The 23042-nt window shown below is 40.2% G+C and overlaps 1 protein-coding gene across 11 annotated transcripts in view; it reads right to left on the minus strand.

The window, feature by feature from the left end:
• Positions 1-23042, minus strand: part of PTPRQ (protein tyrosine phosphatase receptor type Q) — a 201253-nt gene that overhangs the window by 118535 nt on the left and 59676 nt on the right. For all 11 annotated transcript variants that reach the window (XM_067559886.1, XM_067559884.1, XM_067559892.1 and 8 more), the window contains 4 exons: positions 17477-17605; positions 12102-12248; positions 3916-4088; positions 943-1153 (listed from right to left, as the gene is read on the minus strand). In XM_067559886.1, the coding sequence (XP_067415987.1) occupies positions 943-1153; positions 3916-4088; positions 12102-12248; positions 17477-17605 (660 nt within the window). The remainder of the gene's footprint in view (positions 1-942; positions 1154-3915; positions 4089-12101; positions 12249-17476; positions 17606-23042) is intronic.

Raw genomic sequence — 23042 nt, forward strand, 5'->3', positions numbered from 1 at the left:
GGGTGGAAACCAAAGGGTCTCAAGTTTAGTATTCAAAAATGGAGGCATACAAAATCAGTGGCCACTTCTGAAAACCGGTCTGTATCAAATTGAGAAATATTTTCAAGATAAAATAAGTTACTTATACTTGAATACAGCATTACACCAGATGCAGATCTGAAGAAGGGCTCTGTGTAAGATTGAAAGCTTCTCTCTTTCACCAAAAATGTTGGTCTAATAAAAGATTACCTCATCCACCTTGTCTCTCTGATATCCTGTGACCAACACAGCTACAAAAACACTGCAAACCAGATGCAGGGACTTTAATGGAGTGTAAATAAAATCAGAATTTGGCCCTCTGTCTGCTGTGTAAAGCTCTCATTGTAAAAATTTGGAGAGGTATTTTAAGCCTGTATCTGTCAACTTAGTCTTGTTTAATGGGTCATAAATATCCATACTGGGAAAAGAAACAATGTTCCATTGATAATGCAGAACAAGTGTATACTCTAATGACATCACCATGACATGGGGGGTCATCTCCACCTGTTTGCCACCCCTTCCAGCAGAGTTGTAACTTTTGACCTATTTACCTTTAGTGACATTTCAAAACCTATTAGTCAAAAAGCTCAGGGAAATCTAGGTCTGTGAAGGGCTCAGAGATATGTTAATCCCCTCCAATCACACCTGCTTTGGCAACTGTAATAACTGATTGTCTATGCAGCTTGGCTGATGGCTCTAGTGTGCTACTTTCACTAGGAAGAAGGTCAACTGGGTGATAAGGGGCTAGTTCCTGCCTGTGTGGCATTCACATTTGCTTCAAAAGGTTATTTGGTAGTAAAAAATTTGACTCTGGAAAATGATCCATTAATAATTTGGTTGAACTCTGTGCTAAAGATCATATTTGTGACACTGACTGGGACCTTTTAAACAATGAGGTAGATATAAAAATATCTTAAAATTTACCAGAAGTTGAATGTAGTTCTGCTGCTCCCTTGATGGTGGGCAAGTTATCATTAGATAGACTAGTAAATGTTACTGAAGAAACTGTTTGTATTGTGGGAAAGATCTCAGCTGAGCCTTCATATAATCCAGTGGCTGTTTCTACTATACCCGAAGTGTAAGTAGTTTGGATATTTTCATTTAACATATCTGGATCCACAGAATCCATCAAATGCTAAAGATTAAAAATACAACAACAATAAATCACAAAACAAATATGACACTTACCATTAACTCATTTTTCTCATTATATATATAAATAGTATATAATAGTATATATATGAGAGAGTTTAGATTAACATACATTATAGGTAAGCTGGTATCACCAACTACAATTAAGGTTTCCTGACACTTCCCATTATAAAATTTTCAATTGCTTATAACTTTGATAAGCTTTAACTATTTGAGCTAAATCTTCTATGCTCGGTATCTGACTCAAGTTGATTTTTTTTTTTTTTTTAAGTTTCAGCTAAAACAGTTTTGTACTTTCTGAAAACAGGATTAAAGAGAAATATGATGCTTTGCTCACGTTAACAAAATTCTTACAACCATTTAATTAAGACGGTCCAGTGTCCCCCTGCTTGGGAGCAAGGTCTAGAAACTTAGTAGGGTTGTTACCCTGATGTCAGGAATGTGCCTTTTGCCATACCTAGGAAAAATCACCTCAATCTGGGTCAAGTGAAAAGCCTTCTAAATGTCTCCCTAATAAAGACTTATAAGAGTTTGGCAGCTAAATTCTCCACAGATTTTATCTATACTGAGCATGGTCCAGCCCAGGGCTGTAGGGGGCCCCTGTGGCTCTGAAATTAAGAGGAGGGGAACTGTCTATCCTGCACTCTCAATTCTCTGCTTGCTGAATATGGAGGAAAAGGAGGAACAGACTGACTGGACTGCAGAAGGGTAAGAAATGGGGAGAGGGGAAAGGAGGATAATTGGGTCAATGATATAGGATCAGGTACTAAGTAAGGGATCTAGATTCAATTTTAGGCTTTTCCATAGACTTCCCATGTGACTTCGTACAAGTCACTTAATAACAAATCTGGTTGAAAAGCCAGTAAAAAATCGTGACATTTTGTTGAAATTTGAAAATTATGTGAATTTTTTCAAAAAATAAAACAAATTCTGACAAGCTCTGTAGCTGATTGAACACCCCCCAAAAATATATTTATAAAAATCTAGCTGAATATTTTTTTCATATTTTTAAAATTTCAAATTAAAATTTCAAATCAAAGTTTCATTAAAAAAAAAAAAAACAGGAAATTTTGACCATCTCTACTAAATTTTTCTGAGCCACAGTTTCCAATCTGGAAAATGGAACTAATAAAACGTTCTTTGTCTCTAAGCTCCCAGAGTACAAACTCTCTCTAACTGCATGTTTCTATACTGCCTATCACAATAGGATCCCATTCTCAGCTAGGGAAGAGAACACTACTGTAAATAAATTAAATAATACTAATAATAATGCCAACTATTTATTTGGGTAACATGTTTATTTTGAAAAATAAACTCTTTCTTGGAAATCAGTATTCCTAAACATAAAAAAAATAAAATAATGATTTAAAAGTCACTATTAAAATGAGATTTTTTTTTAAAGTTCCCTTTTCTATGACAAATCATAAAAAAAGTCTTTGTTTAGAGCAATATCAGTAAACACGGAGAATCAGATTCTGCCACTTTTATTCAAGTTCAATAATACCTAGGGTGATCATATGTCCCGTTTTGGCCGGGACAGTCTCTTTTTTAAGCCCTATTTTGGCTGTCCTAACTTTTTTGGGATCATCAGTTGTCAAGACCAAACAGGACAAATGCCAGTTTTGCCAAAAAAGGGAGTGTGACCCCTAGTGGGGCACGAAGGAATGTGCAAGGGGGCAAGCAGCGACGCCAGCCATGCATGGGTGGGCGGCAGGGCTGGGCAGCCCAGGCTGGCTCCACATGAACTGGCAGCAGGAGTGGGTTGGCCTGGCCCCGCATGGAGGGGGTGGCTCAAGCCAGCTCAGGGCTGGCCCCACACAGGGATGGTGATTCGGCCCAACCTGGGCCTGACCCATGCAGGGGTGCAGCAGGGGAGGCCCAGCCCCACACAGACGGAGGGCTGGCCCAGTCCCATACAAAGGGGTTGGTGAGGGCCCCGGCTAGCCCCACATGATGTTCCGTTTTCCCCTTGGGAAAATATGGTCACCCTAGTAATATCGTACTGTGCCAACAGTCCATTCATTTTGGAGTAAGGCAGGACTCAACCTGAGTACAGATGGCAGAATCTAGACTAGCAGAACTTAAGAAAATGGCTAATATGCATATAGATACTTTTCCAAATTAACATGGAAAAGTCCACATAATATTTACTGGTACCAGATACATTGTGGCAAAAAGTGTCTTTAAATCTTTATTGTCAAAAAGACAATCTCTGTCTCTTATGCTTTGCCACATTTGCTCAACTGTAAAGTCAAAACCATTTTAGTGATATACGCCTGGAAGCGTTCATTGGTACATCTACCTTGCAATGAAAACCCAAGATCTCAGAGCCCAGGTCAATTGACTTGGGCTGGCAGGGCTTGGGATGTGGAGCTAAAAATTGCATTATAAACATTCAAACTTGGGCTAGAGCCCAGGCTCCCCCACTTGCACAGTTTCAGAATCTAGGCTCCAGCCCAAGCCCAAATCATCTACACTACAATTTTTAGATCCACAGCTACAGCCACAGCACTGTGAGCACAAGTCAACCGACCAGAGCCGGGGAGGGCCTTTTATTGCAGTGTGGATATACCCTACATGACACTGCAGTTAGGTGAAACTAGAAACTCTCAGTTTAACTCTCAATTAACAATAGAACATGAAATAGTCAAGAGTAACTAATTTTATAATTTAAAATAAAATTACACCAACTACTTACATGAGCAAGGCAACCAAAACTGAATAGCCAAATAAAAACCAAAATACCTTAGTTTTCCCTGTGAGAATGGTATTTTCCACAGTCACTCCTGTCTCTTGAGCTAACACTTTTACCCTATATTGGGTAATGATTCCATTCGGTTGTTGTGGTTTCCTCCAAGCAATTCTGATGAGAGTGGCTTCTACTTCTACTAGTTGTAAATCAGATACAGCACTTGGAGCTAAAACAAACACAAACAAAAAACCCTTAAAATAACTAACTATCTCCAGTATTGAATTTAATTAAACACTGCCGATTTCTAAATGTTATTGTAAACTTTTTCAGCATATTGAGCAAAGGCAATCTAAGCATCTAATCAGATTTACACTGCTTATGAACTGAGTTATTCCAGTTCAATCAACAAGTTACTTTAAATAAATTTTATCCCACTGGTTAAATCATGATTTTAAAACATGCAGATAGTTATATGATATCCAGTATTTTAATAGGACTGTATGGAACAGGGCCAGATCCTCATCTGGTGTAAATCAGAATAGCTCCACTGAAGTCATTGCACTGGAAGTCAGTGGTCCTATGCTGATCTACACCAACTTAAACAAACTTATGCCTAAATGAAACAAATATATATACATGCATGAAATGAAAAAATATTTGGAAAATTATAACTGATGATGGCCACATTTTGTGTATCTCTTTTTTATTAACTTTATTTTTATTTCTCCATTTAGTATGTGTTATGTTTGGCTCTTTAGGGAGTTATTTGCACTCAGAAAGAGAAACCACCAGACAGAGACACAGAGTGATGTAAACACACACACACAGGGTTTATTTAACGACAACTAAGACCAGCCAGAACTGGCTAAACTATCCCATAATATTCTAACTCTGTTGCTATGGCAACAAGCTAGGCTTTGTTGCTACAGAAACCTAGGCAGGACACAAAATACACAACATATTCCTCCCTTCTTAATTAAAATGTCTATTTAACAGAACAATCACTAAACTAGGGAATGAGGGTAGACGGTCTCATTTCCTGGCTAAACCCCAGGGGTTATTCTGCTACATAAATGTGGGTTTCCCCTAGCTAAAGACCCAGCCATTGAAGGGGCCTTCTCTTTCTAGGTGGATTATGGCGGACTTCTGATGTTCTGGCACCGGAAGGTGTTATTGGTGCGGGTCTAACAATAGGCTCAGGATACTGCAGAGGTGGATGGAGGAGGGGAGTCAAGTATGCGTGACTCTTGACTCGAGGATATTTCACCTACAATGGTGAGGTCAGGCAGTTCAACTGGAGATGTGCTTGGGACTTGCATTACCTGGCAACAACTGATCTACATGCTGCCGCCAGGTGAGATCATTTGCCATCTGGACAGTGTAGGAAACAGATCCTGTCTGGGCGATGACTGTAGCAGGGACCCATTTAGCTCCAGAAGCATAGTTTCGAACAAGAACAGGCTGTCCAGGACTAAAGGTTCGGTCTTTTGCTCTGTGTGCACGTCTGATGACTTGGTTGTGCTGTTGACGTTGAACCACTTGTCATGCTTTGAAGGGTTTCAGCAAATCAAAGCAAGTGCACAGCTGTCAGTCCATCATTAGAAAGACCAAAGATGCTTTGGTCATAGCATGAGGTGTGTTTCAGTAGGATAGTAAGAAGGTGTCCAGTTGCTTTTGAATAGACATTTGTTCCTGTGCAGATTTTAAAGCAAGTTTCATTGTCTACACAAACCTTTCTGCTAACCCATAAGTGGATGGATGATACGGTGCTGAAGTGATGTGATGTATCCCATTAGCTTTCATAAAATTTTCAAACTCCTGAGAGATGAATTGCGGTTCGTTGTCACTCACGCAGACCAAAACAACTAAAGATTCCATGCAGTCTCTGGATAGTATTTTCAGCAATAATGGATGGCATTACTGAGACTTCTGGCCATTTGGAGTGGGTGTCAACAACAACCAGGAACATGCTTCCTTCAAATGGGCCGGCAAAATCAACATGAATGCATTGCCATGGATTTTCAGGCCAGTCCCATGGGTGTAGAGGCACCAACTGAGATGTGTTCCTCACACTCTGACATGAAGTACAAGCTCTTGCCTTCTCTTTCATGGCACTGTCTAGGCCAGGCACCAAAAAGTAGCTTTGTGCCATTTCTTTCATTCGCAATATTCCACAGTGACCAGAATGTAGCTGTTCCAACATCTGCAATCTCAATAGTGGTGGAATAATGATGCGCATCCCCCACAACAAGCAACCAGAATTGATTGATAACTCCATCCTTCTGGATAAGTAGGGATGAAGGTCAGGTGAGACTTGAGAGTATGGTAGAGATGTTCCGTGCATCACTAGGTCCATAATTCGGGACAGTACTGGATCAACGCAAATTGTCTTCTTTACTTGAGTAGCAGCGATGGGTGTGTTCTCTACCTGTTCAAAGTAGAGGATGTCTTTCTGGTTGATATCTTGGTGTTTAACTGGTAAAAGTAGTCTTGAGAGACGATCTGCGTTGCAGTGCAGAGTGGATCTCCAATATTTGATCTCATAGGTGTGTGCGGAAAGCAACAATGCCCATCGTTGCATACGACTAGCAGCCAATGGTGGAATGCCTGTGCGAGGTCCATAAATTGACGTTAGAGGGCAATGGTCGGTAAGAAGTGTGAACTTCTGTCCAAACAGATACTGGTGAAATTTCCAAATTCCAAGTGCTTCATGTTCAATTTGGGCATAGTTAGTTTCTATCTTGCTTAAGGTGTGTGATGCAAAAGCCATGGGTCTTTCCTCTCCAGAAGGCATAACGTGTGACACAACAGCTCTCACACCATAAGGAGAGGTATCGCAGGCCAACTGTAGAGGTAAGGATGGGTCAAAATGTGTCAAAACTTCTGAGTTTAGCAATGCATGTTTAGCCTTATTAAATGCAACATCACAAACTTCAGTCCAATTCCAGACCTTGTTCTGGTGAAGGAGTTTATGTAGTGGTTTTAGTAGTGTTGCTAACTGTGGAATAAACTTTCCATAATAGTTCAATAGCCCTAAAAAAGAGCAAAGTTGGCTCACGTTTTTAGGAGGTGGTGCTTCCACAATAGTTGTGGTGTTTTTAGGTGGTGCTTCCACAATAGCCTTGACTTTTGCAGGAGCCTCCTGAAGGCCGGTAGCATCAGTGACATGTCTCAAATATTCAGCAGAGGACTGAAAGAATTCACATTTGTCTTTGTGGACTCATAGGCTGTACTCTTCCAGTCTCTGCAGGACAGACTCCTAGTTGTTAATGTGATCCTCCTCATTCTTGTCAGTGATCAGGATGTCATCATGATAGCACTGGACTCCTGACAAGCCACTCAAGATCTGGTCCATAGCCCTCTGGAACAGACGTATTCCGAAGGGCAAGTGGCACTATCAGTAAAGCCCTTTATGCGTCACGATAGTCAACAGCTCTTGGGACTTCTTATCGACATGCATCTGTAAATATGCCTGACTCTTGCTGAATTTTTGTCCACCAGCCAAGCCAGTGAAGAAGTCATCGATTCAGGGAAGAGGGTATTGCTCTGCACACAACACCAGTTTAACAGTAACCTTAAAATCCCCACAAATCCGATTAGAGTCATTTTTCTTCAATACTGGAATGATCAGAGTTGCCCATTGGCTGTGGGTAACTGGTACTAGAACTCCAGTTTTGACAAGGCACTCCAGGACTGCTTCAACTTTTGGTCTGATGGCATATGGAACAATTCTGGCTTTCAGATATTTTGGTCAGCTGTCAGGCTTAATGTTCAATTTCACAGTGATTCCTTTCATACTTCCTAGGTCCCCTCCAGAAACAGTAGCATATTTCTTTAATACAGCGGTCAGACCTGTTTCTCCATTAGCCATCCTGTGCACTTCTGCCCAATTCAGCTAGATCTTCCTCAGCCATGACCTTCCAATTAAGGCTGGGTAATTGCCTTCCACCACAAACAGTGGCAATTGAGCAGTCTGTCCATTGAGTTTCACTTTAACATCAATAGTGCCCAACATGGGTACAGCTTCTCCATTGTACATTTTCAGAACAATCTTTGCCGGCTTAAGCGGAAGATGCTTTAGCTTCTCCTTATACACAGTGTCTGAGACAAGCGAAACAGCTGTGCCTGTGTCCAGTTCCATGCATACAGGTTTACCTTCCAACAGTGGGGTTACTTAGTATTCATGTGAGCCAACTACCATGGACAAGATGTGAAGTGGCACTTCTTCTTCTGACTGGGTGTCACTTTGATCATCCTGAGCCTGCTCTACTTCGTGCGGATTTTCCTTTTTGATCCGCCAGACAGCAGGCTTCCTTTTCTCTTGTGTGCCTGTTCTGTTTGACTCTTCTTTCTTATGTTTGCAGGCATGCTCATGTGTCCCTTTTTGCCACATTGTCGACAAACTAGGTCTTTACACCAGCATCCCAATGCAAGGTGACCACGCTTCCCACACAGTAATATTCCTGGCTTCCCACTGTCTGGTTGGTAGGTTCTTGTGACACCTTATGCACTCTGGTTGGTGCACTTAATTGTTGTGCTTCCTTTGCTGCCAGTTCCATAGAAACTGCAACTTCACTGGTCTTCTGCAAAGTAAGCTGGGCCTCTGTCAGTAGACTCTTCTGTATTGTTTCACTGCACATATCACACACTAACCTATCACTCAGCGTGTCATTTAACACATCATTAAATTCAATGTTCAGCAAGCTTTTTAAGAGTGACTATATATTCAGCAATTGTTTCACCTTCTTCTTGATTCTTTTTGTGGAACCTGAATCTCTCTGCAATTACTAGTGCTTTTGGAGAAAAATGTGCCTCCAGGATTTGCATGTCACGGTAAGATTTTGTACCTAGCTTATCAGGATGCACTAAACGGCGCAGTACACTAAATGTTTTAGTTCCCATGACACTTAAGAATGTGACCACCTTCCTTTCATCTTGCAAGCCGTTTGCCAGAAAAAAACCCTAAAACATTCAGTATATGAGTTCCACTGCTCCAGTTTCATCAAAATGCCCAAGGGGCCCAGTAAGTGTAGCCATTGCTGCCTTTTTCTCTCTCTCTTCCTTTAGATTCTTTTATTCATGTGTGTTGGGGAATCATTCACACACTATTGTTAGTAATTTCCCTTCACTAGCCCTGCTCTTTTGCTTCTTAGCAATCTGTATTCAATCTGCTGCTTCCATCTTCACAGTCTGCTTCACTTTCAGTTTGCTCCATCAGCACAGCCAGCCCCCCCGTAACAGCAAAAGATGCGGGTTTGGGAGGGCAGTTCTTACGTTTTTGGTGCTTCCAACAGCACAGGTCCATCCTTCGTCGCCACTTTTGTTATGTTTGGATCTTTAGGGAGTTACTTGTACTCAGAGAGAGAAACCAGCAGACAGAGACACAGAGAGATATAAACACACACACACAGGGTTTATTTAACGACAACTATGACCAGCCAGAATTGGCTGAACTATCCCATGATAGTCTAACTCTGTTACTATGGCAACAAGCTAGGCTCTGTTGCTACAGCAACCTATGCAGGACACAAAATACACAACAGTATGTAATAACCATCTTACATTGTACGTATATCTCACTTAATCATTTCCCTGCCATTGTGGGTGCCTCAGGCACTGGTGTAGCTCAGTGACTTGTATTCTCTGCCTGTGGCATATAACAGTTTAGTCTCCTGTGGATTGTAATATTTCAGTCAAATTTCATTTGTTGGGTGTAGTGTATGGATGCTGAGTGGTGTTGGTGACCTGTGATATGTAGGAGGTCAAACTAGATGATCTGGTGCTCCCTTCTGGCCTTAAAATCTGGAACTTTTCGACTCTTTACATGCAAAATAATGAACTTCACACATCATTGTCTTAACGTTCCACAGAATGGTTCTCATGGAATTTGAGGCACAAAATCATTCATCCTAAAGTAACATGGATAAAAGGCCTGTTAACCCTGACTCACATGAGCAGTCCTTGAATTACAAATGGGACTACTTACGTGAATGATGGATTGTATATTTGGGACCAAAATTATCAATTCGTCATATTATGACACACTTGAGAATACTTGTGTTGCCTAGCATGAATATGAATATAAAAATAAACTAGTGTTCAGATTGGAGGAGTATAAGATTCACTTCTCATTTCTTCTTCCTGAAAAGATGTTGGAACAACCCATTCTTTTAAAACCAAAATTTGAATACTGGTATGCTATCACCTGCTGGCTTTCCCAGAAGCAATTAAGTAAAAGAAATCCGATAAACAAATAAAATAAAAGAATATCAGTCAGAGTGGCAGTGCAGTCCAAAGGAAAAAGCACTGGTCAGGAAGTCAGGAAATTTGGATTCTATTCCAGACTCTGCCACTGACCTGCTGCTATATTAACTTGGGCAAGTCACTTCATTTTTTTTAATTTCCCCTCCAACCCTTTGTCTTTTGTATTTAGGTCCTGAATCTGCAAAGTCCTACCTAGTACTAGTCGCATTGAAATTAATGGGATTCCTTACAATGTATAAAGCTAATCATGAATCAGGTGGATAAATCTGTGGATTGGGATCTAAGACTGAAAGCTCTTCGGGACAGGGATGGTCTTTTACTATGTGTTTGCACCTAGCACAATGGAAACCTGATCGTGGTTAGAGCCTGTAGGCATTACTTTCCAGAAAATGTCTCAAAACTTCAATAAAAAGTTGAAAGAACTGAGAATCACTGAGGTAATGTCAGAGGATCAGGATCAAGTACTCTATTAGTCAATGAGAACCAGTGACTAGACCAGAGGACAAGAGAATATGTTGAAAAACCTTTTAATAAGTGTGAACCACACCTTAACAGAGAGATTGTAGTATGGGCTATCTACCCTCCCATTCACAGTCACAAAACATTTCTGTGGCATCTACAGCAATTTCTTACCAGAAAACTAATACGGGGAAATTATTCATGATTTTTAGCTGTGTTTAGTGCGATAACGGTTTTGACCTTTTTGAGTAAAAAAAAACTTAATCCAACTGTCTACCTTTGCTTTTCATTTTTTTCTCCCTATCCAACCTGTTCTGATTCTCTCTACTGGTAATGAGAAGGAGAATCAGCAACATGTATCTATACAAAACTCCACAGAACACTAGCAAGAGTTTTGAGGCTCACTAGCAATTCACAGGCCAGAGTTTGGATAACTCTAGACTGACTAACCCATTAAAGGATTCATCCAGTCCATATCATTTTATAACTGTGAAAGGAAGCTAGAAATGGGTTGGAAGAGGAGCACCAACCAAAAGAGGCAGATCTTAAAGTGTCAGAGCATCATGAAAAGTGGTGTTTAAGGGAAGGAATTCACAAAAGTCTGTTAGTTTGGTTTTAATGAGGAACAAAAATTGAACAGGGCAGAACAGAGAAAGATGGGATTATAAAGCAGGGGACACAGAGAAAGGGAAAGATGAGGAAGGAAAGGGGAAGATGATAGGGGGAAGAATGCTCACCCTCCCCTTTCACACCTGCTCATTTTGGCTACATGCCTCCTGTACTTAGCATGAGCAGCATTTCATCTGTTCTATTTTCAGACCTCTTATATACTGAGATATTTCACTACAATAAATGAAAATCCATACTTGAATTTTCCTTTAAAACACATATGGTTTAACTAAAGGGTATTAATCACCTCCTTACAAAGAAACAATATATTTTGTTGAAAGTAGTGCAATTATAATTCACATAGATCACCTTCTTCTTTTTAACATTAGCACAAGCTACCCACATAATAGCATTTTTTTTTAAAACAGAGCTCTATGTGAAAAATATCACTTAAAGATAATTAACTGTACATGTAGAGTTAGCCCTTCATTGATAAAATTTGATGTAATTACAGAAATATGCTTTTACCCTACTACTTGCTGCCATCTACTGGCCAAATAACAGAGTTGTTCCTTTAACTGAATTACCCAACCCAGAAGTAATTCCCTTTTTTTTATTAAAAAACATATTAGTTCCACAAACTTTCAAGGCTTATGAACTCAAATAAATTTTCTGTGCCTCCTAAAACAGAGGGAAAAATCTCCATACAAAACTTTTCTGTGTATTCCCTTTCTTTGACTTGTGATTTCTTGCTTATAATACACTATGCGGAAGAGGGAGTAAACTAGAAACACACCTATTTTTCATGCACAAGTTACGCAAATGGCTTTGAAGGGAGAATTAAAACCAGTCACCATATGTAGCAGGACAATAGCTTTGTTTATTTTATTTCTATAATCTTACCTACCTTCTGGAGGAGTGAAAATTGTTAAATTTGATTTAGGCCCCATCCCGGCACTTGTCTCAGCACCAACATACACATCATATGTTGTAAATGGTGTTAGATTATTAAATGTAAACTTGAGATCTTTTGTGCTGTTATCCAGAATATAACCTAGAGTGAAAAGGAAACAGTTTCAGTTTAATAAAAACAGTACTGAACATTTCTTCATATTGATATAGTTATTTCCATGATAATGAAAGACAAAAGACAAAAACAATAATGAAAATGTCAATTTTCCATCAGTTTATGATAACCATGAGTTATTACAAATAATGTTGCATGCCTCTGGTAAAATTCTAATATATCATTGCAATAAGAGTGGACCCTCTCAACCAGCCTAAATGGAAAATTTCTTTACTTTTAATTTCTTTTCTACAATTAATCTCTCCAACAATCTTCACTGGTGGGCCTCTAAAAAACAGTCTTAAAAATTATAAGTATGTCAAATTAATTATCTCTTAATGTAACTATATCTACTATTCACGATTGAGCTAAAAAATCAGCAAAAATATAAAACCAGGTTCACATTATAGGTGTTATGTGTGGAGTGGTGGATAAAATAATCACAGGAAGAATAATGATAGGTAAGAAATGTTCTATTCTGCCACATCATCTCTCCAGATATTGCTCACTGTGGAGCAATAAAAGAACACTGAAGGAAGAATACAGAAAGATTTGAATATAAAAGCTGATTCAATAAGGGCAGTAAACTTTAAAGAAAACATGACAGATTATATAGATATGACAGACTGGAGAAACCTTTCATAAAGACAAGCACAGCTCACACACTTCTCTTTTCTTCTGGACTGTTAAGAATTTGGAATATTACCCTAAGAATTGCTCTTGACTTGGAACTGGATCCATGGCTCTCAGGTTGTGTCACATAAATAACAATGATAAGTATCAAAAAGTTCAGGTGGGAAGACCATCCCTGAGGGGCACTTTTGGAGCTGTCTGACCCAGATGCTGAGAGCTCTCCATTCACTGGTGAGAAACTGTGGCTCAAATACTAAAGAAGAATAAGACAAAGTGCTTCAGTGTTGCTTTTCTGGGTGTTGAGGGAATGCAAGTTTCCTTTCCAGAAGACAATTTGGACTGCTGAGATTGGAAGCACCTTATATGGAAGCAGCCAGTCCTTTAATTTGTGCCCTGTTGCCAGAGGCAGAAACTTTCAGCAGAACACTGAAGGATCAATAATTTAGATCCCTCTTTCTCCTCAAAGCACTTAAACTGATTTTAGTCTTTCTGCAGAGATAACAGTCCCATAGTGAGGACCAGTTGAGAGAGTATGATATAAGGTGCCTCATTTTAAAAGGCAGTAATTCAATTCCCTTGTGTTACTGAATTGTTGCCTTCTACAATAAACAAGCAATAATATTAATACTTAAATAATGTATATTTGTGTAATATGTATTCAGGTGTTTTAATTTATTTCCCCTCTCACTATAACGAGAGATACTAGACCATATTTAAAATAATTTGATTAAATCACCAAATTTTTGGATCATCACTATCTACCCATTTCTGTTCATTCTAATTGCCTTTAATATCGAAGTCCAAAAGTCCAGAACGATATTGAGGATATGTGACAGCTGTATATGGAAAAGTATAATACAATACAAAATACTTTGAATGTCATGCTCATATGAAAGTAATTCCTTTCATTCCAATTAATGCAATACTATTCATCCCCTGATTAAGCATATACTGCAGTGAAGAAAATGAGTCTTAGTTACCAGCACAACAAAAAGAGTCTCTAATACTTTTGTAGTAGGTAGGTATTTTGCAAACAAGCAACTTCATCACGTTATTGGAAAGCGTTAGGCATGAAAACAGTTGTGTCTGACACTGATGTTGACTAGTACAATCCATCTTTTTAGAGAGAGGGATAGATCTTCACTTTACGATCTGCCCAGCGTAAGGCACGTGTTAGCATGCTGCCCCAGAGTAGCTCAGGAGGGAGATCGTAGCTCTGTCACAATTTACTTCCTGGTCTCTCTGTTGCTCCGAAGAGAAAATGTTTTGTACCAAGTCAATACCTAGTGCTCTGACACAGCTAAAATGGTCAGTACATTAGAGGGAGGATGTCAAAGCTCCATCAAGTCCCCTCCCTTTCCCACCACTCCTACCCTCCTGCACCAGGCGAGATAAAGTGGCCCTGTGTAACCTACTTCCCCTCCCACATTACTCCCTGCGCTAGTGTAGCCTGTGCAAAGAGGGGGCCTTAGACCCCATAATTCCCTTGTGCAGCCAAGAAGGCCAGGCCAGCATTTGGCCCTATGTGACTAATGCCTTCCCAGCTCTCATCAACAGAAATCTGAAGCTTAACTTTGAATTTCAGGCTCAGAGACTGTTATATAAATAGCTTTGTTTGTTTCACTTGAACAGGAATACAGTACAAGCTGAGCAACGGCATCAGTTTTGACATTCAGCATGGGAATATGGAAACTGGGCAAATCCTATTTTTTAAATTTCAGATAATTTCTTAGTTATTCCATTATATTGGTTAGTAATTTTTAGTCTTGTATCTTTATAATTGGTTGGAACAGAGTGCATTTTTAGTGCTCTGCATGAGGAAAGGCATACAATGCTGCTTAACAAATATGAGAACTCTGCACTACCGTCCTCATTTCCCCCTCAATCTCCATCTCAGTGGTGGGGCATCTGATCGAACTGGCAAGGGAAAGACAGCCCATGGGGTCCTGGGAAGGGAGGGGCAGGCTCAATTGCTCTGGAATCTTCTCCACCCCGACCAGAGTGCAGATGGTGATCATGCTTGGGTGACACAAAGGGACAGGAGAGGAGATATTTCTTTGCCTCCCTGTGCTGCCCATTGGGTAGGATGTAGGGAGAGGGGAGAGCAGATTGACTCTCATGTACCCCCCTAACTGTATATCAATCCCTCATGGGTAGAGAGCACTGTGACAGAGTGCTGCAAATCATCAACTAAACAAGCAGCACTGGTCACTGTTCAACCAGTTAGGTCCCTGGGAAGGGCCTGCTTACAGAGAGACGCTTCCCATTACCTGATCATATTGGGGCTGAGTGGCTAATGAGCTAATTAGCCAATTAACAAGGAGACTGTATAAAAGAACACAGAAAGCAGTGGGGGGAGGAGAAAGTTATTAGGGTCTGACAAAAGGGAGTTCTCTGGGAGAAAAAACCTCTTCCTCCACCCCGCTTTGGAAAGGTGGTGGAGTAAAATACTATAAATAAACTGCACGGTGATATCTACAAAAGGAAAGGTCTCTGAGCAGTCTGTGTAAAGCAAAGAGGATGGGAGTGGTGGCACCCAGTCAAAAACAGCTGCTCTGTGGTGGTTGCTGCTTCATGCTCTCTGCCCAATGACAGAGGTCTAGTTTGAAGCATGTTCTGAAGAGGCTGTGGGTTTGATCAAGTGGCAGTTGTACTCCGCACTGATTAGGCCTTAACTGGAGTACGGTTTCCAGTTCTGGGCGCCCCATTTCAGGAAAGATGTGGACAAATTGGAGAAAGTCCAGAGAAGAGCAACAGAAATGAATAAAGGGCTAGAAGACATGATCTATGAGAGAAGATTGAAAAAATTGGGTTTGTTTTGTGTGGCGAAAGGAAGACTAAGAGGGGACATGGTAACCGTTTTCAAGTACATAAAAGGTTGTAACAAGGAGGAGGGAGAAAAATTGTTCTCTTTAACCTCTGAGAATAAGACAAGAAGCAATAGGCCTAAATTGCAGGGGACTGGACTAGAAGACCTCTTGAGGTCCCTTCCAGTCATGCACGTCTATGATTCTATGATACCAAGAAGAAATTTTTCCCTCAGGCCAGGCTTAACAAGTGCCTGGTGGGTTTTTTCTCTGCGCAATATCCTAGAGGCACAGTTTTAGGTTAATAAGGAGTAAAGACAGGATTTAAAGATGCCAGTTTAATAAGTGGAGTTTGTAATTTTGTTGCATCTTGAGACAGGTGGCCAGTGTGGGTAACAGGGTCTAGGGAGCCAGATCCTAGAAGTTCATGAGTAAGAGATCTGGGGGATGGCTCGTGGACCCTATTAGCTGGACATAGAAAGCTGGACTTATTTCTTTGCAGACTGAAGTACCCTTCATGTGTACCTTCATTCCCCCTCAAGGGGGGAGGACAAGAGGGGTCAGAGGAGGGCTAAATACTAGAGATTAGGCTGAAGGAAGCAAACCCTAAATATTGGTTATGGAGCATGGAGCTCATTTGTCACCATACTGGACTCAAATAAATGACTGGTATTTTGCAGTGGGAGTAGGGGCATCCAATCCCTTCATCTCACAACCCATTAAAGTTAATAGTTTTAGCCTTACCACTTAAAATCCATTCCTTTGTCTGTGTTTTGTTCTCCTGCGTGTCTTGATTTAACTGACAATGTAACATACTACCTCTCTAAAAGAGTGAAATAGATATGGTTGTGTCTCTCCTTGTTTTCAAGTGTATCTATCATCCATTCCGCTATGTACATATACTGATAATGAGCACTATGATGGGGTGTCCTCTCCATACAAGGCAGAGCAGGTTGTTAGGACAATTAGCCCGATGGGCTGCACCAGTGGGGGAGAGCCAGGGACAGAAGGGCTAACTGATGATGAAGCAGAGCTGAGCAGGAACAGGCTGACCTTGTATAAAGCCAGAAAGCTGAGAACATAAGAGGGAGGCAGCACTTCCTGGGAGAAGAGAGGGGGTGTTTGAGGCTACAGAGTCAGGCAAGAAGTCAAAGAGACAAGTCTATAGCTACTCCCTGAGCAGAGGGAGTTTAGGCCGGTAAACCCGGGGGGTGGGAAAAGGATAGAGTAGGCAAGTAGGAAGGAGTCCATGGAAATAGCACCAGGGGCTAGGAGCAAGCAGATCATAGTTGCTAGAATAGAGTCCTTGGAGTAGTGGGTGGGTCCTGCCTCCCATACCAACTGCTGGGAAAGTGGCACAGGACCTGGCCCTGGACTGGAAGACTGTCTGGAGCAGCATGAGGACAGCTGATCCAGTGGTACTTTGGTACCCTGGAAGGTGAGGACCATACAGTAACCTGGCTGGAGGCTGTCATAAGGAGGAGCACTGTGAGTTCTGGAGAGCAAGGAATGGCTGCCGTGCAAGGAAGAAGGTGTCAGACTGGATGAGAGCTCATTAACACCAGGCACAACCACAAGGAAGCACCCAGCAGTGAGTGAACCCCATGACAAGCATCCTTTCCACTGCGAAGTTATCAGAGAATTATTACCAAGCCTAATTTCACAAAAGGAAACCTTTGTTTTCAATTGTCCATTTTTAGCATGCTAGTGATGTAGTTACTGAAAGAAAATTATCCTGACAATGACAGAGGAAACCTAAGTTTGATTCAGACTTACCAGATGGTCCATATAACTCAACTCTGTAACTAAACTTTCCTGTTACTATGGTTGGTGGTTCCCAAGACACTGAGAAGGACTTTCCGGTAATGTTGCCTTTGGCAAAATTCTGGGGTGGATCTTCTGGAACTAAAACAACATTGAAAATAATGTACATACACATATAATTCATATTAGAGTTTCCCAGAAGCATCATTTAATTCATGTAATGCATCTTAAATATAAAATAATAAAACAAGATCGAAGAAAGAAATTTAAAACATCATGTAAATTGGAAAAGTGGGGTTTATATTAATATGGAAGTTTCTAATTTAAATTAATTTACCAACTGCCCCCCCCCCTTTTTTTTTTAATTAAAAGGAGGTAATCTTTCAAGAAAGCTATGAATATGCAATTGAACCTGAAAAGGGAGAAGTGCCAGAGACTCCAAGTCTAATATGAATTTATCTATTGATATTGATTTTACATGAAAAGCACTCAGAGTCTAAGGTGATGGGCAGCAGTATAAAACTTAGATGGATAGTTTCATCAACAGGTATCCAGGCTCTCTCCCTCATACTCTAAGTCTCCTAAAACTCATTTGACAACCTTCAATACTGTCCAAAGGCTCAGTCCTGCAAACAACAGCACATGAATAACTTTATTCATCTGAGTAGTCCCATTGCTTTTGAATAGTCCCATCTCCCACCAATAGGACTATTCTTCTAAGTAAAGTTACAAACATTACTCAAAGGATTGCAGGATCAGGCCCAGACTCTTTTTAAAGCAGAGTTTACTGCACTCAGATAGATTTTTTGAACAGATAGTTATCCAGTAGGCATGAACTACGTCAACTACATTCATTTCACTTGGATGCTAATCACAATTTTAATCCAGCCAAGATTTTTTGTAAAAAGGCTGCCTAAAGTTAAGCTTTTAAATCCGTATTTAGGTACATAAATAAGAGGATCTTCAAAAATGCTGAGCTTAATAGCAACTGTTGGGTGCACACTTTTGAAAATCAAGTCACTGATTTAGGTGCTTTTATTTGTATTGAAGGGTCTAACTGGAGACACACAGCTTTTAAAACCATGACCCAGATCCCTGGAAAGAGTAAAACAGAATTTTCCATGAAAATGTAGCCTTTGGTTTTTGTATAAACAACAAGAGAAACTAAAACTGAGTTTACTCAAATCAAGCTTTCAAACAAATAAAACCTAGAGCTTTGAGTGTTTTTGTGTCTTTTCCACTTAGCTTTCTTACAAAATTCAGTTATAACAGACAACAGTTTTAGCTCAATCCTCTGAAAAATAACCCGTGTACATTTACTCATGTGAGATTATTCTTAAAAAATATGTAGATTTTTTAAAAAATGTGAACATATGACAACGAAAACATTTAAAATTCCTTAAAACATGCCTTATCAATATCTCAGCCATTTTGCTGTTTATGCACAGCTGAGCAAATACCTCCATTGTTTGTTACACTTCCAAAGATTAGGTAAAAATGGTATTATTCAAAACAATGTCAGTCATAGAAACAAAAAAGACAACGCTCTCCTATCAAGCTAGTTGTCAAAATAAGAATAGGTGCCAATGAAAGAAAAAAGAGCTTCCGTCAATCCTGAGGAATTTTTTAGGTGCTACTCGGTGAAGATAACCAAGAATGATAAAGTAATCTTGCCAACTCTAATGGTATCAGCTACACTAACACATTATTCTTAAGTGTTCGGGTTTACAAGAAATCAAGAGCATCTGCAATTCTTTTCCAGGGCCAAAGCCTTTCACATGTCACAGAAGTAATATGAATTATTTGATTTTGCTTGATTCCACTCACGGTGACAAAATATGCAAGTGCTGGATTTTGCACAAGACAGACAGTAATAATTTTTATTATTTTATTTATTTTATTATTTATTATTGTTCATTTTATTATTTTATTTATTAATGCAGTCATGTCCAATAATATTTTACACCCAGAAATGAGTAGCAAAAAATAAAAAAGCAAATGGGTTCTCAAATAGCACTGTAAGCAAGAAGAGCAATGTACTGGGAGGAATAGGGAAGAGGTTCAACAGAGCTGGGATGATTCAGCTAGCAGGGGACTTGAATGGTTTCAGCAGCTTGGAATGGGTCCAAAGCAGGGTACTTGTCGTTAACAGTCACGTGACCACCTTTGCCTCTATGGTCACAGGGGGTCCTGTGGCAGCAAATTAATGTGGTTTCACGGTGCATATGATGGGAGCGGAGGGGCATGCAGGAGAGACAGAGACAGGGGAGGGCAGAGTCAGAGGATTCACAGCCCTCTCGCCTGTCGCATGGCACAGGAAGCTATTTAAATCAATAGGCTGGAGATTCCTTCCCCTCAAACCACACTTCTCCACAGGGTCTACCCCAGCTACTCAGGATTTGATCTTAAAACAGAGTAGGAAAATCTGGCAGTTGATGGGTAGTTTGGGTGACATCATAGACTAAGGTGGGAGGATCAAGACATTGGGGTGGGAGGTGAGGATTTCAGTAGCTTGAGGGACGTGGTGTTAGATTGCATGACGCTGGGGAATGTGAAAAAGTTTTGTCAGCTTGGAGGGTAACCATGAGTCAACTGTGGGACAAGGGAGTGTTTCAATATCTAGAAGAGAGGGCTCTTTACTGCTCCTTTCAATAAAAAAAACAGAATCCTTTGCATTAAAAAAACCCAAAAACCTGTATATCCAGCCACTTGCATGTGTAAACATTGTTTTTTAATACCCATATTGAAACTAATAGCGGATTTGCTGTATAATCTGCATGGTTCAACACAAGCTTTAGTTTTCTAGTATATAGAAAACATTAAAATGTTTGTAAAACTTTATATTAAAACTAAATCAAATATCAGAGAAGAAAAATCATGAGGGAAAAAAGTTCATTTATCTATAATGCCCCCATGGGAAAGCCACAATCAGCATTCACTTCAGCCTGAGAACAAAATCCTGGCATGCTTTATACATGTATGTAAGGTCTCACAGCAGCATTTTTGGATGCAGACGAGCATAAAACCAACAGAGACCCTATGCTATGCTGTTAGCATCATCAACCTGTGAGCCACACTGAAGGCCTCTGAAACTCAGTGGGGATGAAGTAATTTGGATTGGCCCTGGGTATGGTTAGTGTTCCTGTGCACAACAGGGATCCACTGGACCAAACTCTGCTTAGGGCAGCAGAATGCCATCTGCTAGTCCCTCCTCCAGACCTTACAGTAACTGCTTCAACCTAGTTGCTCAAACATCCTGGATCAGTTGGGCCTGAGGATTCTACTCTTCCACCCCCTGATATTGTTTTGCAGCGCAAAGCCCTTTTACTTGAACTTTGCTTCATTCCCAAAGATTTTCTTACGGCCAATACACCTCTTCTAGCACATTAACAGTTTGAAACCTCGGAGAAAAAGTTGGAAGAGAGCCTTGAATCTGATTGGGGGCTACACAGAACTTTGTTGCAGTCTGAACTACTTATTTAGGTATTTAAAGTTCTTTATCTGTAACAAAACCATTCAAATATACAATATTAGGAAAAAGTCAGACTTCCTTTCATCTGCAAATTAGTATGAATTCTGACATATGAAAGAAGAGCCCAGAACTATCAAACAGTACTAGATAAAAAAAACTGCTGCACTGTACAACTAATGAACAGTCTTTGGCTCAGGGCCAATAGTATGTGTTTTAGGCAATCTTGGTTTCCTGGTGATAGGTCACTTGCAATGTACTGAGAGTCCTGGGGTTCAATGGCTGGCTCTAGGACTGCCTTTCTAGCTCTGGGTCCTGACTGGGGAACATTGGGAAAGGTGTTTCTCTCTCTTCCACCTTGTTTCTCCATAGCTGCAGAGAAACATGATCGACTGGCTGGAGGAAGTTGTGGACCCTCCTGAACTACATGTGCAGAGTAGTGGCTCAACTCATGTGAGAACTAAGAGTTAGATTTTGAGCTTTGGGCCTGACCTGAGAAGTGCTGAGTCTCCTCGTTGGAATCCTAGTGTGACGCTGACTGGTTTTAGATGGCCATTTATGATATTATATAAGAGCAGTATTTCAAGATTTACAATAATTCATATGAGATATACCATGTCAGGTACTGTTAGAAAGGTTATAATTTGCTAAGTAAGATGATATTGTTTATGTGTATGTGTCATATTTCCATTGGAAGTTATGGATCTGTTTGATGTACCTGTGTTTCTGGGCGACTCCCCAGACAGGATGACAGCAGCAATAAGCGGCTTAATGGCCCATTACGGGAATTCAACGGGAAAGAACCCAGGGGCTATACCTTATAAGTCATCAGGACTTACTCATGTAATCCTGGACTCCATCTTATTTCTGTAAATTTCCACAAGCAGGAAGTGGCATGGCAAAGAGACATAAAAGGCAGCTGCACCACATCCATACTGTCTTCAGTCTTCATGCCTGCTTCCTACTTCTGGTTCAACTCATCTGTAACTGAAGCTGTGAAACAAAGGACTGAGACCCATCCAGGAACTGGATGTATACCAGAGGGACTATACAAGCCTGCAAACTCCACAATTATACTGGAAACCTGATATATATATGGACTTTCAAATCATTTGTATGTATTTTGATTGCTTTAATCATTTAACATTTCTCTTGTAGTTTGTTTGTTTTCTTTTATAATAAACTTTTAGTTTTAATTACTAAAGGAGTGGCTGGCAGTGTGGTATTCTGGTATTTGGATAAGATCCAAACTTATACTGAACTGGTAATGTGGCTGACCATTTGGGGATCAGGAGAACCTTTTTGGTAAAGGGCATAGAGTTTTAAATAACTTATCTCATTACTGGACCTAGTGGCTGATTGGGAGCCAGAGACTGAAATGCAGTAAAAAAGGGCTGTGTTTATTTTGTTGTAGCTTCTTGATAACCAGTGTGGGGAATCAGAAGCACTGTTTGTGACTGGTTGGGAAGTCTAACTTTAGTGTTACCCACCAGTGTTGGGAGAATCTGCTCTCCTTTTGCAGCCTGCTCCTGCTCTGACCTTGGCATTTTCAGGTGGTCTACCTGATGCACGGATGGGCCACACCCAGCACTCAGTGTCATACAGATAGGACAAATTACACCCAGCTCTCAGTAATGGTGGGGAGGAAGCTTTGTCAGGTATTCTAAGTAGGGTTTGGCCCAGGTACTACTGGCTCTTTACCACTTCTTAACATGATCTTATTTACAAGTTACATTTCATCCTGGCAACAAACATTATAGGACACAGAGCCATCTATACTCCCATACTGTCCATCCTTTGAAATACTAAGTCTGCCATCTTTGCCCACCTTTTCCTATTCCAAGTTTCTATGGCTTCATGTCATGAGTTGCAATTCTGTCATGCTTTCTGCTATCCTCAGGTTTTAAAAAAATTAAGAACCTACAATATTTCCCTTCTTTTTTAGATAATCATACTTTGCTTTATTCTGTTTTCCATAGAAACTCAACTCTTGTCTACATTATATTGTATACAGAATGTACACACATATTCCATTGATCTCTTCTGGTGCAATTGATCAAGCATACCAGGAATTATAAAACAAAGAATGTATGTGTTGAAACACAATCT

The sequence above is a fragment of the Emydura macquarii genome, unplaced genomic scaffold, assembly GCF_026122565.2.
Source record: "Emydura macquarii macquarii isolate MOO-44397 ecotype Brisbane River unplaced genomic scaffold, CSIRO-AGI_Emac_v2 contig_2205, whole genome shotgun sequence".
In the NCBI taxonomy this organism is placed as follows: domain Eukaryota; kingdom Metazoa; phylum Chordata; order Testudines; family Chelidae; genus Emydura; species Emydura macquarii.